At 40.0% G+C, this 21,209-nt stretch overlaps 1 protein-coding gene across 1 annotated transcript in view; it reads right to left on the minus strand.

Moving 5' to 3' along the window:
• The window catches only part of CTNNAL1 (catenin alpha like 1), a 62,789-nt gene that overhangs the window by 18,552 nt on the left and 23,028 nt on the right, over positions 1-21,209 (minus strand). The window contains exons 3-10 of the mRNA XM_042963295.1: positions 17,567-17,754; positions 15,791-15,910; positions 13,628-13,717; positions 12,450-12,620; positions 8,949-9,149; positions 6,371-6,457; positions 3,144-3,302; positions 1,458-1,550 (exon numbers count right to left, since the gene is read on the minus strand). Coding sequence (XP_042819229.1) covers positions 1,458-1,550; positions 3,144-3,302; positions 6,371-6,457; positions 8,949-9,149; positions 12,450-12,620; positions 13,628-13,717; positions 15,791-15,910; positions 17,567-17,754 — 1,109 coding nt within the window. The remainder of the gene's footprint in view (positions 1-1,457; positions 1,551-3,143; positions 3,303-6,370; positions 6,458-8,948; positions 9,150-12,449; positions 12,621-13,627; positions 13,718-15,790; positions 15,911-17,566; positions 17,755-21,209) is intronic.

A 21,209-nucleotide genomic window follows, 5' to 3' on the forward strand; every position in this document is an offset into this window, starting at 1 on the left:
AGCCTTGGTTTTTCCTAATAAACAGAGATCCTCTGGTTATAATAAAATGTTCAGCTGATGATCATTCCTAAGGGTCACTCATGTAGTTCCTGCTTCCATAATAAGCCTTTGACACTATCCTCTACAGGGAAGCTTATTGTCCTTCTAATGTCCATTCATCATGGTTCTGCTAGAGGACACACGTCACCACTGTCTCTAAGTCACTTGCACTGTTCTCAACTATAAATCCAAGGGCTCTACATCTACCATCAAACACAGGAGTTAGGAGTAAGTCCTTGGTTGACCATGATAAATGAAATAAGAACTCCTGGTAAATTGTATTTTAGAACTTAGACCTAAAAAAGAAATGAAGTTCTGGCCCTCACTTTTCTCTTTAACTTGACAGGGACAGTATTAAATGGGGTATCAATTTTTAAAAGCCTCTTGGAAATTATAAACACAAATATTTCAGAAAAGTCAGAAAAAAATAATTCCCAACTCTTCCAAACAAGCACAAGAACTTTCATTTCCACATATTCCTATGTACGTTTTCATAGCAGGATTATAGTAAGTATACAAATCTGTATCCTGCTTTTATCATCTAACATTTTAACAAAACACTTTTAAATGTTGCTAATTCTAGTTGTCATAATTATTATTTTAAGGTCATAATGTATTATTTGCCTGACTTCAGATAGTTATTTTGCTTCCAACTGGATCTTATTGTAAGTAATGCTGTAACATTGCTTTAGTTTTTGTTTTTCTAATTTGCTTATGTCCTAGGAATCCTAGGTCAAAACACGTAAATAATTTTATGGCTTGGTCCATAATAGTAACTTACTTCTTTAAAAGATTTTATTTTTTAATGTTTATTTATTTTTGAGAGAGAGAGACAGAGACAGAGTATAAGTGGGGAAGAGGCAGAGAGAAAGGGAAACACAGAATCTAAGCAGGCTCCAGGCTCTGAGCTGTCAGCACAGAACCCGACGCGGGGCTCGAACTCACGGACTGTGATATCATGACCTGAGTCGAAGTTGGATGCTTAACCAACTGAGCCATCCAGTCACCCCTAAAATATTTTATTTTTTTAAGTAATCTCTACACCCGATGCAGGGCTTGAACCCACAACCCTGAGACCAAGAGCCACACTCTCCGCCAAATGAGTGAGCCACAGTCGCCCCGGTAACTTACTTTTCAAATGTGTCATAACAACCTTCATTGTAAACAGCTTCTTGAAAATAAATATAAACTAGGACATCAATTAAATGGGCCGATCTCCAGTTTTGCAGATAAGTAGCTAACCCAAGGCAATGTAATCTCTGTTCAGGCACGCTATCTATGAAAACTCCATTACCTTCGTTACTCTCAATAGATTTGGCTTCTAGTTATGCAGAACCATGCACATCTTCCTTCCACAACGTTTGTTATGACACTCAGACAAGACATAATATAAAGCAATGATCTGCTATTGATCATACCTGTTGGCCAGTCACCTGAAATGTCTCCTCTGCATGTACACAGGTTATTTCAAGAGGTTCTGTCCCAGATATATGACGCAACAATCGACAGGCCTACGAGAAGACATTTCGATAGTTCAACTTCCACATTCTCATTCTTCACAATACAGGTTTTCATTTTATAATTAGGAAAGAAAACAAAGCCTTACACATAAACTTATTAAAACCTTATTAAATTAAATCTTATTAAAAATCAAGTTGTACATTACTGAGAAGATTATTATAACACTATATTGGTTACCAATAAATTTTCTAGGAATAAAGCAGAAACCAATAAGGGTAGAGCATATTGTCTCTTTGTCTCTATTTCTTATCTGAAAATGGCAAGTGGGAACAGAATACTAGAACCGGGACGAATCTTTGAAAGGATCTCGTAGTAAGTTCCCACACATTGTATGTATGAAGAAACTTAGAGTAGTGACTTGCCCAAGATCCCTCAGCTACACTCTGTCAAGCTATACGTTCTATCTACCAAGAAACAACACTTCTCCTCGGGGTCAATTAATTAACACATCTTTCACTGGAGATAACACTGGATTAGGCAAGGCTGATGTAGTGAGAACCTTTATCAGAGAAAATTATTGCAAATCTTGAGACTTAAGACACAAAGCATTTTTTCCACTAAAAAAATTGCTGCAGGATTCCTATAAATGCCGACTTTGTTTGCAGTCATAATATTTGGTTTATAAACATAACAGCACTGGGGTGGGGAAAATTAAGTGAAGGTGATCAAAAGGTACAAATCTCCAGCTATAAGATAAATAAGTTCTGGGGATATAATATATAAGTCTATAGTTAAAAGTACTGTTTTGTGTATTTGAAAGTTGCTAAGATCTTAGAAGTTCCCATCACAAGGAAGAATTTTCTGTAACTATCTGAGGTGACAGATGTTAAGTAAATTTACTGTGGTGATCATTTCATAATGTATACATATATGAAATCATTATGGTGTACACTTTAAACTTATGACACTGACATATGTGGTCTACAGCTATGTTTGGCCAACGGGAAGCCCCAGCAATAGACCAGCAGGAATGAAAGGAGTAAGAGCCTTTACTCTCCCGCTCTTTCCTTGCAAGGTTGCCTCGGCCTGTTTCTGTGTCTAGTCCTGAAATCGAACCTCTCAAGGTAGCTTTCTGGAAGACTCTGTGTCCGTCCAGCCTCCAGGAACCACTCATTCCCCCTGTTAATTTGGGCCAGGGAGCAACACCAGCTCTACTGTCACTAACCCCAATTACTGCACTGCCATGGTCCCCCCACACCCTGTCTATGCAGTTGTGCATAGCTCCTTTATTAAAGCCTTTTACATGATCCTAATTCAAGTATGCCATCTCTTTTGGCTGAGACCCCACAGATTCAAATGCAAACAAATCATACAACGTATCTCCATTACTCTACTCCACAGCCTAATCTCTCTGAGAGAATAAAGACAAGATTAATAATAAGTGCATCTGTGGGTTCCAGCATTCTTTGTTTGGTTTTAGAGGCCGGACTGTTGTTAGAACAGATCAACATTATACCTTTAAAACTGCAAAGAAGATGGAGGAAATGCCCATATAAAGTTAACCAAAAGCTGTTAATATTCCCTGATGATAGTACAACTATCATGAAGCCATAATGATTCTAACAAACGAACCTATTACTCACCTCAACAAGCTGCTCTTTCTGTTCAGAGAGTTTACAGGCATATTCAGCCAAACCTTCTAAATTTCCTTCTACTCCAGTAAGTTTTAATGCTTTTAGAACCACATGATCAGCATGGTATTTTAACAGATCTGCTGCCAGCTGAGTTGCTGTACTGTGAAGCTGCAGATGTGGGGGGTGAAGGGTAATGAAAGAAAGACAACAAACAAGAAGGTTCTGTAATCACGCACCTCACAAGCATTTAAAAACGAAAAAGCAATCTCCCTTGATCCACTGAGAGGAAAGTGCCAAGTTTCTTGTGGTAATAGTAGAAGCTGTATAGCACTGGCAGCTTGTAAGTTCTACCAGGGTGGGAGTGACACCGACATCTTTGAGTCCCCAATGTTGGCAGTGATGCTGTGTGTAGAAGATGGACTGCTCGGCCCGTGCAGAGTGGCCGGTCCCTATTTCACCCTGCCATTAACCAGCTCTTTCTCACGCAGCTTTTCTCTTACTTAAAAAAATGCTTCTGCTCCTCTAAAAGTTAGTTAGGAATAGAACAGTTCCTTATTAAGAGGACGGTATTCAGAGTACTAAGAGGAAAATCGAATGGCAGTTCATGATGATTAGTGTTTGTTAGTCATAGACTTTTAAAAAGGTATTGATGTGAGATTCAGTCAGTTAGGTATTCAACACAACTTTTTTAAATGCTCAGACCATGGCAGACACTGTATTAGAGGCTGGACATACATGACAAGTAGGATACAACTCCTTCCCTCAGGGGGTTACAGCTTCTCTGTAGTTCTATCTAGAACTTTACTCCCCAACTCTTGGGTCACAGGAGAAATGACAGACAAAGGGTAACCAAAACCCCAAGGCTGTCTTTGACTTGGATTGGATTTTAAGCATAGCTCACTCTCAGCAGGTATCTTTGGGTCCTATAACTCCAAAATCTTTTCATTCTGCCTTTTGTCTTTAAAAAAAAAAAAATGATGTGATGGGTTATTCTGGGGTTCTCCAGGAAGAGATCATTTTTATTAACACTGTCCTAAGGAAAATCTGACTTTGCACTAAGCCCATTGATTTTTTTTTCCTGGAAGTAATCCAACGTCATTTCAGACTATAGGACATTTACAAAATTAACAATAGAGTAGTCTGCATTCACGCTACCAAGTGAGAATAATTACAGTCAGAAACAAAGACATTAAAATGTACTTTCCTTTGGAAACTAAATGCCACATAAGAATTTGAAAATATTCTATTTAACCATCAGGGCCTTAGAGAATACCTAATGCCAGCCCTTTATTTTACAGCCTATGAAACAGGTCCTTAGGGACCAAGTGACTTGCCCACAATCACGTAAATCTGATAAGTGGGTCTAGAGATAACTTATTACCAACCATAAGGGAAAAAGGACAAACAAACTGGAAGTTCCACTCTGTGCAACGAACCGACAATAGCTCTACAGACATGATCTGCCTTCCTCCTTCTGAAAATTCTTCCAGGTTGATGTTGTTACACCTATTTCAGAGGTAAGGAAAATGAAGCTGGTAGAAAGCCACTCAGTCTATCAGCAAAGGATTTTATTCTCTTACTGATAGTCAAGTTTTAATAGTAATTTAGCTAAAATTGAATAGGCTGGAAAAAAAATGGATAGACTTTTTTTAAACCAAGATAACCCACAACATCCTTCTATGTTTAACAGGATGTAAAAATGAAGGTTCCAATAGAGGTCAGTACCAAGTAAGATGTGAAACAAATCATCATACATGTAATTTCTAAAACCCAGTTTCATTCCCTTGAACCCTTGACTCTGCAGAAGTGTAAACGAATAAAGGAATTAGAGATAAGGAAGCTCTGTTTGGAGAGTGGACAGGTGCCTACTGAGTGCCACCTCCAGGCAACCCCCAAAGTGGATGGAGCCGCGTGACATGGGAGTTTCAGTGAAGGGCTGAGGGTCTCACAGGAGTGGCTCTGAAGAACACACTCAAGCATCCCTGAGAGACAAAGTCAGCTTGAAACAGAGCCCAAAGCATCCTGTAAAGGCGCCAGTTCCAAAGAACTTTCCACCTCCCCACTTTCCCTCTTCTGGCCCTGAGCCACACTTGGCAAAGATCAGGAACAGAAGCTAGATAAAGGGGGGGATGAAGAGAATGAAAAGAGACCAGAGACCACACCTGTCCCAAAAGCCCTAGGTGGGGCTGGGGAACAGGGGCTAAGTCCTACAATCAAATGAATATCAAAGTAGCGATTAATATATTGGATAAAACATTCTCATTTTTGAACTGAGACTGTGTCTCAGGACCTAAGCCACGAACCGGCAAACTCACTCTGTAAAGGGTCAGGTAGCAAATATTTTAGGCACAATTTCAACTGCAACCACCTAACTCTGTTGTTGTAGTGAAAAAACAGTAGACAACATGTAAGCACACAGGCAGGACTATGTCTCCCAAAATTTTATTTACAAAAGACAACCTGGTCATAGTTGGCAAACATCTGATTTTAAGAGACTTGCAATTACCTGAGAGTGATCAAGTAAGTCACAGGATGGTCAAGTTTTCATTCAGGAAGCAGGGAAATCTCAATGTTTTAAAAATCAATGTTTTTAAAAATCAATTTTATTAAGGTTATAGTTTATATGCAGGAAAATTTACCAAGGATGCTGTTTGATAAGTTTTAACAAACACATCTATATTGTGGTGGTGGTTACCACTGCAATCAATATTTACTGCATTTCCATTACCCCAAAAAGTTCCTCCCCAACTTCTGGCCCCAGGCAGCCACTGATCTGGTTTCTGTCACTATAAATTAGTATTGCCTTTTCTAGAATTTCTTCTAAATGTTATTATACACACACACACACACACACACACACACACACACACACACACACACTCTTTATGTCTGACCTCTTCATGTTATGTTTTAGTGATTCACCCATATTATTACCTGTATTGATACTGTTCCTTTTTGTTGAATAGTATTTGTTATAGTTATACCAAAATTCATTTATCGATTCCTCTGTTGATAGAAATTTAGACTGTTTCCAGTTTGGGGCTATTATAAATAAAGCTGCTGTGAACATCCATGTACAAGCTTTGACAATGATGGCACTAATTAAATGGTGGCTTCCAAATGGAAACCCATTTTCTGGGCACATAGACATACTAATACTAATGCATCACATACATACCATACAACATGAAAATTAGCGAAGAATTAAAAGAGGCTAGGTTTCGAACTATACTTACTTCTTTCTTAAGTTCATTGAGACTGTGGCTGATTTTCAATACAGAGAGTTCTAGCTCTTCAGCAATACTTTTTGTTTTCTTGCTTTGCTAATAATAGAAAAAAATATATATAGTGTTACTTCATCTTTTTATCTAGTCATTCCAATTTTACTTGAACTATAAATTACAATAACTGTTTAATATCATTCTGTGAATTATAGAAAAAGTAGATTTAAAAAATTCACCTGTTTATGGCTGGAATGGAAAATAAAATTTTACCTATTTAGTTACATTTTCCCATTCTGACTATAAAAAGATTAATTTTTAAAATCTAAGTCTTTAATAAATTTATCATGTCTAAAATGAATCAATTTTATCTTCTGCCTTGAATGCTCATCTCTTCACTCTTAACAGAGTTAAAAATTAAAATCCTATTTACCTTCAAGTCTCTACATAAATGTCTCTTTCTCAGAAAGGCTTTTTCAGTTCACACAATCTAAATTAGGCCGTCTTCTTTTCCATTCTAATCTTCTAAGTAATCATCCTTGCTTGCAATTACATAGTTAACTGTTTTGTTTGTTTCTTTCTTTAAAGCCTATCTTCCCCCACTAGGTCTTGGTAAATTCCACAAAGGCTGGGATTACATTTATTTTAGTCACCAATGAATACACAATACCTAGCACAGCAAATGGAAGGTAGTAGGTACTCATTTCTTTGAATAAATAAATTGTTAAATGTCACCCATCTTCAAGAAGTCTTATTTATTTATTTTATTTTAGAGAGAGACAGAGAGCGTGAGAGGGGCAGAGGGAGAGGGGCAGAGAGGGAGGGGGGAGAGAGAGACAGAGGGAGAGAGAGAGAATTTGAAGCAAGCTCCATGCTCAGCACAGCGCCCGATGCAGGGCTCCATCCCACAACCCAGGGATCATGACCTGAGCCAAAATCAAAAGTTGGACATTCAGCCAACTAAGCCACCCAGGCAGCCCAAGAGGTCTTCTTAATTCTTCTCCCTAAATATAAATTCGCCCTCCTTCAATTCCATGCAAAACATGGTCTGTACCTCTGTTGGGCACTTACAAAACTTTCTGTACTTATCTTACCCCTTCCCACATTTTTCTACATTGCAAAATTCTTGCAGGCAAAGATTTTATCTTATTCATCTTTAGATTTCCAGTGCCTGGCATATAAAAGGCACTCAGTAACAAGTGCTGAAAAAAACGAATGGATGAACAATACATCTGGCATGCAGAACCAGTGATCGGAGTGCTTGTGAAATATGGGAAAGGTGTTAATTGCAAATTTAAGTATTGATAGACTTGGATTCCCAACAGAGAGAGCACTTCCTCAAAGAAACTCTTTATATTGACTTTTGGGTTTAAAATTTAACACTGAAGCAATCTATACTTTAGATTCGATATCACAGAGGTATTTCAAACTAACCATAAAATATTGCTTTTAGCCCTGACACCACTCTACTCTAGGTTAATTTCCCTGTTAATAGGAGCATTTGCACTGTCATGATGCCAAGGAATGTAAGAGAAAACCTTGATTTATGTCTACTCTGCATTGATAAACCAATCTTTATAAGAAAGTCAACTGCTGCTTCACTCTCTGTGCTCATCCTTCTTCATCTTTACTGCCAAAACTTTTGTTCATGGCTTTCAGATTTGTTCCATCTATGCTGTATGTTATACACCATGGTAAATACTTTTTTTGACATACCCTAGGTCTAAGAAACGAACAAGTGGTGCCAGAGCTGAGTCTCAGGACTCCACCTTTCAATTCTGTAACCACTCTCTACAAGAGTCTGGATACACACTTTCTGTGTTGTCCCACTCTGTCCATCTTTTTTTTTTTTTTTTTTTTTAATCCTAGGTAAACTCTACACTATGTATGGGGCTCGAATTCATAGCACGAGACCAAATGTCACAAGCTCTACCGACTGAGCCAGCCACGTGCCCCCAACTCTGTCCATCTTTTCCACTCTAGTCCACATAGCCTCCCAGGCTTTATGCACACCAGCAGTCTAACCTTCGAATGGTTGCTCACCAATCTCTGACCAGGAATTGGGGCAAGGGTGAAAAATCTTTCACTTGCTAGTGGATCTACCCTTGTCTTCACTGCTTCTAGACCTCAATAAGTTTTCTAAATTGTCGTCTCTATAAATCAGCTGTCCTCAGAGTTAAGAACTGTGCACGTGTGAATGGCTCTGGCAGTAAGACTCGGGTCCCAAGAACTTGTAGGTGGGGGTCTACCCCTCTGCTCTTCACTCTGAAGCATTTTGGGGAGGAATTTTCCAGAGGTGCATTTGGTGGACACGGGGGGGACTATGGGATGAACTCGTGATAGTAATGGTGGTGCAGAATCCAGGCTGGCCAGCATGGAAACTGAGAAACAACAGGCCCAGAAATGTCAAATACTGTGAGCACTGGATGGGAGGGGCGCTTTGGCCAAGGGGTGGGGAGAAAAGACACGAGATACCCTTGTCCCGTTCCAGGCCACAGTCATACTCCTGGTGATTATGTTAGCTTCCACAGTGCTCAGAGCTTTAGGGAAAAGCTAACGTATACGATTCACTTGGACGAAAAGAAGTTCTTACACTTTGAATCCACACAGAAATCAACTGCCGCAGTTCCAGCCTCGCCTGAGTGGACAGTTCCAAGATGCGCTCCCTGTGCTCATGGCTGGTGTAGGCAGAATCAGTAAAGTCCTCTGTGCGCTCCAAGATGACTTCCAAAGTTGCAGAAAGATTCTCTTTTGACTGAAAATAAAGATTCTCCCGAAGAGCTTCAATGTTCATCTGAGAACAAAAAGGATACACATCTATGAGTCAATATTCCCACCGAACCAAATGGGCTGTAATTTCTAGCAGTGCCCAGAGAGACACTAGCCATTTCTTCGCCGGTCTGAGGGCTCAGGGGAAATACAACCTCTAGTGATGACTCTGTTCTCCAGTACACATTGCTCAGGAGCCACCAGCGGCCACGCAGAGACTCACTGCGATGGCTGTTAATACAACATTCCTAGGAGACCAGTAAACACTAAGGCAGAAGAAGCATTATCGTGTAGCAACTGGTAGGAAAAACGAATCAGCTTGCAGGTAGAGAATGTGCATCTGAGAAAATGCTGAGGCCAAGTCCTGGAAGATGCTACATCCAAATACTAACTTGTGCTGAGCCCAGGGGGAAAGGGTGTGGAGGGTGTGGGAATGGCAAGGGCTGGGAAAGGCATCAGTTTTTCCTTTCTCAATTCAGCCAAACTCTCCTAGGCGCCCAATCTATCTCTACATTTTGTCTTATGTCCCCAACAGCACCTCCCTGACCAAAACATTCCCCATCATTCTCTACCTGTATAATCTTTATAAAATGGAAAGTTTCTGATATTGCCACCTCCCTCTAATTGACATCTCACCACCTCTAAAATTAAGCCCAAATTTCTACTGCATAACATAAAATCCTCTAGGGTCTTGACTTTATAGATGTTTCTGACAGTCTGTCTCACCACCCCCCAACTTCCCAAACAACCTGTCACTTCAGCCATCCTGTGCTCAGAGTTTCCTAAATATGCGACTGACACATGCTCACTGGCACAGTCTTTCTCTCTCAGCTTTCTACTGCCACTCTGCCACTCCAGCGGCATTTAACCTCTGGTCCATGAGATGTGTCGCAGAAACAACTTGGGCCAAGAGGTGATCCATGGTGATGACCATGACTGTGGTCACAATGAATGTGCTGATAAGGATAGCTTACACTTGTTTAGCACTTTAAAGTCCTTTCATAAATATAGTTTCCAGATAATCCTTACATCTGACCCATTTTCACATGACCCATGGAAATACCCAGATTTGGAAATGCTGTGGGTGGGGAAGAGGGGGCTTGCTTTTCCTTCTCCTCTTGGCCCAGGTTGTCTCCAGTAACTACTCCATCCTAGGTAAACAGCATTTTTTTCTTTTAAGCTAGGAAAGAACATGGATAAAAGTGACATATGGAATTAACAATAAGCCTCAGAGATTTAGAATTTAAACAGGATTACAACATAAAAATCAGTCATGTTGACCACACACCATTTACGTTTAAGATTTTTGATTTTCCCTTTTGAGAAAACATATATATGCTTTTAATAGCAACTTAGGGCCGCCTGGGTGGCTCAGTCGGTTAAGCATCCGACTTTGGCTCAGGTCATGATTTTGTGGTTGGTGGGTTCAAGCCCTGTGTTGGGCTCTGTGCTAACAGCTTGGAGCCTGGAGCCTGCTTCAGATTCTGTGTCTCCCTCTCTCTCTGCCCCACTCCTGTTCATGCTCTCTCTCTCAGAAATAGATAAACTTTAAAAAAATTTAAGAAAAATAGCAACTTAGTTTTTTCAAAAGCTATTCATTTACATGGTTTCATAAGATTTGTCCACACTCACAGTACTGAGCATAGTAATGCAGCTTCCTGCTACAGATGATACTCTCCATCAGAAAAGAAGGTAAGACGCCAAAGAGATACCCACTGGCCGTGAGACGGAGTCGCTCCAGAATGCCTGGCAGTGAAGCGGCAGCCAGAGCAGCTGGCAGCAACCACGGGCACAGCACTGCCAAGTTAACCCAGAGCCGAAGTATGGCACCAAGAGGCAAAAGACCTAGCTCTGGCTCTGTTTGTTTCCCTAATTATCGTGTAACCCTTAACAAGATGTCTCCTCCCCCCCTACCCCCCGCCCCTTCAGCCTTTATAAAAAGAGCAATAAAAACTCTAAGAGAATGACTGATCTTTGTAGCTTCTTTCCCCTCGGAAAGAGAGGGCAGGACAGGCAGCAAACTCACAGGTATAACCTGAAAGGTCACGGACTGTGGGATTCGCAAGTCCTGGTTTAAAGAGGGGCTCGGCCACTTACTAGCTTTCCTCCTCAAAAACATGACGATAATAAAACCCACCTAAAAGGGAAGTTAGAGATTAAATTAGATAATTTAATGAAGAGAATGGCCCCTAAAAATAACTGTTCTTTCCATGCCTTTCTTTCACCCCATGTTCCTACTTAGACCTTCACGCAATTAAAAAGATGAAAGAATTCCATCCTCGTTGCAGCCCTTAGCCTATCAGACGACTTCCGAGGGCCAGAAGAGAGGGGGGTCAGAGAGGGGGTTGTGCTCGATGATGTCCTAGGCCCCCCTGATGCAGCCCCTGCTCTTCCACAGAGAGCGACTTCACCACCTCTCTGACTTCCCCTGAGAAGTTCTGCCCCAAAATGGCGGGGACTCTGGGTCACACTGCCCGGTTTCAAACCCGAACTCTGGCACTTCTAGCTGGCAAATTACTTACTCTCTGTTTCCCAGTCTCCTCAACAGTATAATGGGGATAATAATAACTGTAGTTCTTATGAGGATTTTACAGGCACATACATTTAAAGCATTCCAACAGGACTGGCACAGAGTAAGTGCTCAGTAATACATGTTAGCATGTATTAGTGTTCATTTAGAAATTTTAATTAATGGGGCGGTGGCCCTGTTGGTAAGCATTAGACCCTTGATTTTGGCTGAGGTCACGATTTCACAGTTTATGAGTTGGAGCCCTGTGTCGGGCTCTGCACTGACAAATCAGAGCCTGCTTGAGATTCTGTCTCTCTCCCTCTCTCTGCCCCTCCCCCACCTGCACACATGCACACACGCTCTCTCTCAAAATAAACTTAAACAATTTTTTTTTAATTAACATTAATACTATTAGTACAGTCTCAAAGTATCAACCCTAGAGCCCAGGGAAGAGTAGAGATTCCAGCAGAAATGATTTGCTGTCGGTCATCATCCACGGATAGAATAGCACTAACTCAAAAAACTGCGAACGCCCTTCTAAACAGAGGATAGGAGTCTCCCACTGAACCGGACAGCCACACGGGGCCAGAGTAGTGACCATAACCAAGACCAGTGTTCTTTGTACAAACTACGCCACACCAGATGTTACTGAACATTAAGTTTATACAGAGTGGCACTGTCTGAAAGGAAAAATATCTACTTTTGTGAAGCGTCTATTCTAAAACAGCATGCCAAAATACGGATACTATATCTAACGATGTTCCTTTGACACGGAAGAAAAAAAAAAAAAAGAAAATACACTCTCTCGATTCTTACCTTGAATTCTTTAATTCCAGTAAAAATACTGACAGATGACATGTCAGTCTCTCCACTTGGTTTGCAGTCAGTCACGATTTCAATCACCTTATCTAATGCCACCTTCATTCGGTCAAATACTCCTTCTTTGTTTTTATGCGCTGATTCGCAGTTGGGATGCCTGAGACAGGTCTTCAAAACAATTGCAAGTTTTTAAGACATGGCCCATACCATAATACATAAAATCTTACAGAGAACACGTCATGCTAATAAAAATGGTTCTTTACCAAAATCTCCTGGGTCCCTGGCTCACCCAGCTGCTTCTCCTCACTACAAGTGGAAGCAGGATGAGTAAAAAGCGATAGCAAGGTTAAGTGAAAAAGGCACAGTGCAAAACTGTATCTTTATACTTCAGTAAGTTTACTTAAAATTTGGGGGGGGGGGGGGAAACTATCTTTATCATGATTAAAACTATTTTAAAATGTTGCCTTACATGTGCAAAAACTAAAAAAGGATGAGGAAAAACGAACAAATGTTGCATGACTGTGGAGGCATCTTTGGTTTTTAAAAAATGAGAATGAAAACTCCTCATGGGCCTAGATGTGAACAGGGCCTTCCAAGTGGGCTCCAGTGGACTTTGTGGCTTCACTAATCCTAGGCTAGAGTGAATATTCTGAGCAGAAAAGGCAGTTCTAAATAAACTGCTAACGAGCTGTTTACTAGTTCGTTCTTGAATTGTACCAATTTGCTGGCCAGCTGCTGTTTGGAATTACAAGCGCTCAATTCACAATTTTGTTAAAAGGAGAATAAGGAACTAAAGGTATGAATTGACAGAATAAACAAATTAAAGGCTGAATTAGTACTCCACTGTTACTCAACAGATTCTAACTCGCCTAGCTTTTTCAAGAGCACGTGTGCTGGCTCCCCAATGAGACTGGCAAACCCTGCAGAGGCAGTGACAGTGTGTGACAGGCCCGAGTCACAGCACCCAATACACCATCTTCCGCTCGGCTGCTCACTCAAAGCTGACTCACGGATTAACTGCTGTTTGGAACTGGGGAAGGAAGTTAGCATTCTTGCTAAAGAATAACAGATTTGACTGCTGTGGCCTATGTTCTGATTTATCACTCTGATCTTTCTAAAAATGTAAAATACGTAAGTTAGATGCATTTAATCAGGTAAAACAAAAGTGTTCCTACCTTTGAGGCTGTGAGAAGCATCATTGTACACTTTTCAAGAACTGCCCTTGCTGCTGCCATTTTTGCCTTTTTCTTCTCATCTTTCAGATCCTAAAAATGAAATAAAATCATTGAACAGTCTAGGATCCTATAAACAATCCGATTTCTTGGAAAATCATTTATTCAACGATAACAAGACTCAGCCAACTAACATTGTTTAAAAGGTGACAAAGTGAAAAAAAAACCAGGATAAAGTTTTATAAAATGTCACCACTTTGATCTAAATACATCAACACGATGTGTGGGAAGAAACAGCTGCCCCTACTGAGGGCAGCAGAGCCAGGGACTGAGACCGAGGGGGGTGCTGCCTCGCAGCTCACGCTCTGGTGGCCTGCATGCCAGACATTCTCATGCCTATGTGGACACGCCTCTCTCCTGACCGGAAACAACCATCCTATCCTTTACTCAATTAACAGTTGCTTATTAATCAAGTATTTATGGGCTAATATTTCCTTCCAAATAGATACTTAGAAGTCACCTCTTTCAGAGACCATGTCTGATTAATCCCCTCCAAGTATTTATTCATCTCAAACGGAGTTTTATTTGTCCTAAACTTAACCAATATGCTGCTCTGAAATATTCTTAAGACGTTTCTTGGGCATAGAGTTTCTTCCAAGTAGATTATAAAGTCTGAAGCAGGCACTGTGCTTTGAATTTTTTTCTTTTAGTTTCTCTTCATAGAGCCCTTAATAGAACGTGTGCTATCACAGAAAGTACCTAAATATTGTGATCAAATCTAGAACCAAATACTCTCATAATACTTTGGTCACGACCATCTAAATCAGAGGTCAGCAGTCATTTTTAATAAAAGGCCAGACAATAAACTTTTTAGGTTTTCTGGGTCAAATCGTCTCTGAAACAACTACTTAATTCTGCCATCATAGTATGAAAGCCACCTCTAGACAATATATCGACTAACATGGCTATGTCCCAATAAAACTTTACTTATGGTCACTGAAATCTGAATTACACAAAAATTTCACCTGTCATATTAGTGTTTTCATTTGTGACTTGTAAGTCATACATGAACCACATATTGTATGGTGATAACAAATGATAAAAGAAAATGGCATCTCAATCTGTTAGAAGGCTGGTCCACAGGACACAAGAGAGGCCTCCAGAAAATCCACATGGTCCAAGAAACACTAAGTTAAGCGTACAATCCAGCCTGCCACTTTCCAGGCCAATATGCTTCTTCTAACTTCAGCTACAACCAGGATTGTACATGCCCAACGTGATACCCTATGTGACTATACCAAAACATCTCAAGAAGAGGTCATTATATATTCAACCTGCTAATAAGATGAACTCATGCAAGAATACCCCAACAAAGAAAAGTCAACCCTAGATACAACATGCTCTTCCACCTCCCTAAATTTATGAGCTTATAGTCTAAATTGGGGAACAGACCTATAAGAACTAATATCATGGTGTAGGCTGAAAATTACAGGCTCCAAAATCAGACATAACAGAGTTGAATCTGCTAGAAGAGTGACCTTGGGAAAGTTTATTATCATCTCAGGTTCTGTTTCCTCAGGTGTAAAACAGTAATAACAATACCTACCTTGCAGGAATGTTTTCAAAATTAAATGAGATCATGTACATTAAGTACCTAATACATAGCTAATGCAGATAAACAATGCTTGAGTTATTACTAGTGATCTAATGTAGAAAACTTACAGAAACAGATCAGAGCAGAATAATATATAACAAGTTACAGAAAGAATTAACAAGATATACAACAAAATACTATCAGAATATATATGATGACTCAATTTATTTGTCTGAGCCTGGGTAGATGGTAAAATGTAGTTTCACAGAAGAGGGAATATTAGATTTGAGCCGTAAAGGCAAGTATGACCTTTCTTAGTGTGTGTAGTGAGAACATATCAGTTGTATGTATGCAAAAAACAAAACAAAACAAAACAAAAAAAAACCCACAAAAACAAAAAACCATGCAGATTTATTTACTTTATCCTGGCTCTTTTATGAAAGGCTTTCAACAGCAAGGTTACAAGTTTAATAAGCAAAGAAACCAACCCAAATGATCACAAAGATCACACCTCCATCCAAATTAAAAAGTATGCATGTATTTGAAGATTTTTGAATGTGGTAAATACATACATTTTGTCTATCACCAGTTAGATGTGCAAACTCCACCATTTCATTTCCAAATTGACTGAATATTTGGACAAACTCTTGAAAGCTATTCACTTTCTCCAGTCTTTCCATAGTTGCAAGAACCTGCAAAACAGAATATTTTATTGTCATGTGTAGATGTGAAAGAGACTGAGATGTCGAGGCTGAGTACACAGGGAAAAGGAGAAACTCTGAATTCTAGGGGAAAGCTAAGGAGGAGAAGGCAGGAAAGGAAGAGCCCAGAGCAGTAGTGAAGCAGACCCAAAGGTTAACATCATCTAGTGAATGATTTGTCTTTAGGATGGGAGGACTTGGTGTTACTCTGAAAGTTAAAAGGAAAAAGAGTACAAGAAATGCCTCAATAGACAGAGGAGATCATTCATGTAGCAAAGTCTGGAGAAGGTGGAAGTGTCCTTCCAGCAGGATGGAGGTCATCAAATCTTCAGAGAACTAGGGAGCGAGGGAGGAAAAAGACGACACACAGAAGCCTCGAGGTTCAGTGAACCAGAACCCAGGAACCCCATTCTTCCCAAGAAGTGGACGAAGTGGAAGGAAGGTCACCTGCACTGTGAGGAATGGAAAGGGAATTGTGGCACTTCGAGCGCAGGAAAACGGTTTGGATGAATCAGGAATTGCCTGTGTCGAATAAATCAGTTGCCAAGAGGCTTTGGGAAGCTGGGGTGAAAGAAGCGAGAAATCTCTAGCAGAGCCAACAGACAATGTTAGGTGTTTTCTTGATATTAGAAGTAAAGTAAGTAAATGTGAAACATATTTTCAAATCCCTTTCTCTAAAATAACACCACTGGATTAGCTTTCGTCAGACCAAGATAGGTAAAGAAAACACAGATATCCTGTGTTTACTTTTTTAAACTGAGGATGTGATGGATGTTTGGTGTGTTAATCTGCCCTGGCAGCTCAGGAAGTGCAGGCGCCTAGGACAGATAAGGCCGATGGCCGCCACTGCGTGGACACTCTTATCTTTCACAGACAGGAAGGTTTTCTCTTGTCCCTCTGGCACTGCCAGGTCTACCTCTCCAAATTCTTTTTCTTTTGAAACTCACACTCTGATTCACTCAACAGTCCTCTGGTAGTTTTGTCCTCAAACTTAACTAAGACAACCTCTTCCCTGGCAGACTCCCCTCCTCCCTGCCTAGGGAATCATCCAGGGAAAGAAGTGACTGTACATGCCCTGGCCTCCCAGATGATGGAGGAGCACAACCATTAGCTGAAGAGACTGGAAAAGTTCTAGGCTGGGAGAGTTTAAATTTATTCTGTAAGCCTTATGATTATCCATTGTCTCTAGGGATACTGCATACAGAAATTTTGTAGAAATTTGGATAATTGTGGTTTCAGATGACTGAATTTTTTTTCTTAAGCTCATAAATTATCCTCTGACTCTGAAAAAAAAGATACTGAGGAATTTGGTATTTTTATCAACTATGTTTCCACTACATATGTTGTCATGGTGCTTGGCTTTTCTTCCTGAATTTGTACACATGAAAAGCTTTAACGAGTAAGCTTAAACAAGTAGATAATGGTTTTCTGAGAAGAAATATTATTTGCATCTAAAAGTTTAGACCCAGAACACACATTGTTTAGGACTTATAGGTACAGAACAAATACCACTTTTAAGCTATAGACAAGTAGAGTTATAAACATTAAAACTGACAAGCATTGCCAAATTACCTGTAATTAACCTAAAAGATACTTTTTGAACAACCCTGAAAGTCACAAGTATAGAAACACAGGAAAGACAAGTACCTTATTTCTTGATGTTATTATCTGCTTAATGACTACTCGGTCTGCCAGCAACAACACTTTTGTCACTGAAGAAAGAAGTAATCTTGCAGCCTTTATAACGCCTGTTTTATCCGTAAAAATTGTGATCTGGCCATCAGATTCTGGGTGATTCAAGCTGCTGATATCTGTAAGTGCTGCAATTGTTTCTCCTAACAAGAAAGGCAAGGGTGAAAAGTTAAATTGGGAATAAGATGCACTTAAATTAAAATCTAGACTTTACTCTTGAAGAGAGATCATGCTCAACAGTTAGACATTGGCTTTGGAGTTTAATTTCAGGAAGAAGAAATAGCTACTCTTTGATGAACACAAGGATTATCATATGAGGCTCCTGAATGACAAAATAATGAACTTTGAGAACTTTGAAAAATTTGTTGCCTTCACCAAGTTTGAAAAATATATTAACTTTTGTTTCCAGTGGTATAGCCAACTACATGATCTAAAAAGCCTCCTGCTCTGGGGCGCCTGGGTAGCTCAGTCGGTTAAGCGTCTGACCATGGCTCAGGTTGTGATCTCCTGGTTCGTGGGTTCAAGCCCTGCATCAGGCTCTGTGCTGACAGCTTGGAGCCTAAAGCCTGCTTTGGATTCTTTGTCTCCTCTCTCTCTGCCCCTCCCCTGCTCACGTGTTTTCTCTCTCAAAAATCAATAAACATTAAAAAAACAAAATAAGAAGAAGGGGGGGGCGCTCTGTGCTGACAGCTCGGAACATGGAGCCTGCTTCGGATTCTGTGTCTCCCTCTCTCTCTGCCCCTACCCCATTCATATTCTCTTTCTCTCTCTCTCTCTCAAAAATGAATAAACATTAAAAAAAAAAAAGTTAAGGGGTGCCTGGGTGGCTCAGTCAGTTGAGTGTCTGACTTCAGCTCAGCTCGATCTCACAGTTTGTGAGTTCGAGCCCACATTGGGTTTTGTGCTGACAGCTGAGCCCGGAGCCTGCTTCAGATTCTGTGTCTCCTTCTCTGTCCCTTCCCGGCTCACACTCTGTCTGTCTCTCTCTCTCAAAAATAAGTAAACATTAAAAAAAAGTTTTAAAAAAGTTAAAAAAAAGAAGGAGAACCCAAAGCAGAGCAGTAAGCAGCTGCCACGGCTTTGGCCAGGGGTGAGGAGACAGAGGTGTACCGGGGTAAGGGGTAGGGGTCACTGCACATCTCCATACCCTGAAGGGGCTAGGGTTTTTATGAACACCCACGGAAAGAAGACAAAGCTTTGTGCCCCTTGGGAGGCATCTTCAGTGAAAAGGGGGCGTAGAAAAATGATCCACTGGCAAAGGGAAATAACAATCTAGTTTATCTGTTGGGCACCTGGGCTCTGCATGGGAAAACAATGAAAGCATCTATCCTGAGAACTCAAACCACAGGCTGACCCTGAGACCTGCTGTTTGAATTTATACTTCTTACGATGCCTAGCATACCATGCCCATTGTACCAAATAAACTTCCAACCTTCTAGAAAAAGTCTGTTCTTCACTATCAAAATGTTGCCATCAAAATGCTTTGATTTCTATAATAGCAATTATGCATCAATAAAACAATACAAATATATGTTCTCCTTAAAAATGAAACCAGGCTATAATTTCTTCCAAACTTTATGGTTTAACCTAACAATTTAAAAAAAATAAACTTTCCATCATCTTGCAATGTTCAAGATAATTTTTTACATCCTAAGTAAACCTCAGTGCATAATAGATTGATTTTCTCACAAAAGCCCCCTTGTCAATATCATTACATACATCCAATAAAGTATCTGCCCATAGGTTAATGATACTGAATAAAAGTACCTGAACTTTCACAGACAGGTCATAGGGTGTGACAGAATGAAACCAAGATTTAGGATGAGTCTGGTGAAAGCACCTGGACTAGAAAGGACAGACTCAAAGTCAGGGTGCTAATGAGGCAGCTATGTCATCGGTGGGTATGAAGTAGTAAGGATCTTGCAAGGATGGCAGCCATGGGAATATAAAAAAGATGATTTGAGAGATGCCAAGGAAAGAAAATATAAAATTCGTACCTGAACAGTGATAAGAAAAGAAAGAGAAGTGAAAAAAAAAAAAAAAAAAAAAAGGCTTCAAGTTTGTGAACCTAAATCATTTTTTTTTTTAATCAGAAAGAAGGTCACAGAAAGGGGTATGATAAATTTACTTTCAGACAACAGGAATCTGAAACAACACAGGAAAACCCAAAGGATAAGCCACTAGATAGGTATTGGTCACGTATCATGACAACAGCTGAAACTCTACTAATTAAGAGGAAGTCTGTGGTAGCCAGCCTCCAAGATGGCTCCCAAAGTTCCCCACCTCCTGGAATCTACATCTTTGTGTGGTTTCCTCCCACATCACACCAGGGTTGGTAGGGTAGAAGCGATGGTTTGTCACCTCCAAGATTAGGTTTTTAAAGACACTAAGGTAGCCATCTTGGTTGCTCTCGCTCACTCTCTGTCTGAGGGAAGCCAACTACCATGTTGTAAGTAGCCATTCCTACAAAGAGGCATAGATAAGGTGAAACTGAGGCCTCTGGCCAAAGCCAACAAAGAAGTAAAGCCTGCCAAAAATCGAAAGAGGAAAGCAATAGATCCTGTGGTCCAGTCAAGCTTTCAGATAGCTACAGGCCCAACAGACACCTTGAGTACAACCTCATGAGAGACAGTGACCCAGACCCAGCTGGCTAAGCCACTCTCTGACTTCTGACCTTCAGAAACTATGCGAGGTAATAAATGTGGTTTTAAGTTGCTAGGTTTGGGTTAATTTGTTACACAATAGGTAACTAATACAGTTTACATAGCAAAATATACAGAGGAATAGAAAGGTTAGAATTAAACTTTTATGTACACAAAAAGGGGGCAAGAGGATTAGTATCAGTTTGCAATAATTTAGAGGACAAAAATGTTTCCTCTCTACCTCTGGAAAATGTTACTTTTTCCTACAGCTCTCAATCCTCAAAGATACTACATATGAGCCTGCACATATGGTATTATATAACTTTTCCTTTTTCTGACTAAACCCAGGCATTAAACTCCTAACTACGTGGGATGGTAACATTTGGTTAGCTCCACCAACATGGTCAAATTCTTCCTTAACATTATGAAGCTGTTCAAAGTGTAGACTGTTCAGAAATTAGCTTTCTGAAAAAGTCACAGAGCTGTCCTTTTAGCTTCGTGGTTGCCATTTTTAACTTGTATATGTAATTACTGTTGTGTCTTAATGTGAAAATCCAAAGTCGGTTAAATACAAATATTTATTGAGCTCCCATATAAAATATAAAACCTGACTAAGTAGACAAGTAAAAATATTGGAGGAGGGGCACAAATTGGGTGGAGTCTAAAATTATAAACTTCTAGTTACCAAATAAATAAGTTATGGGATGTGATACACAGCGTGGCAGCTATAGTTAATACTGTATTGTGCATTTTTGAAAATATTGCTTATTTTTAAGAGACTAAATCTTAAAAGTTCTCATCACAAATTTTTTTTAACTATATCTGATGACAGATATTAACTAGACCTACTGTGTGAGTATTTCACAATGTAGTTGACCCTTAAACAACATGGGTTTGAATGCTGTGGGCCCATTTACATGCAGATTTTTTTTTCAGTAAAAACAGTATAGTATTAC

Source organism: Panthera tigris, chromosome D4 (genome assembly GCF_018350195.1).
Source record: "Panthera tigris isolate Pti1 chromosome D4, P.tigris_Pti1_mat1.1, whole genome shotgun sequence".
Classification (NCBI taxonomy): domain Eukaryota; kingdom Metazoa; phylum Chordata; class Mammalia; order Carnivora; family Felidae; genus Panthera; species Panthera tigris.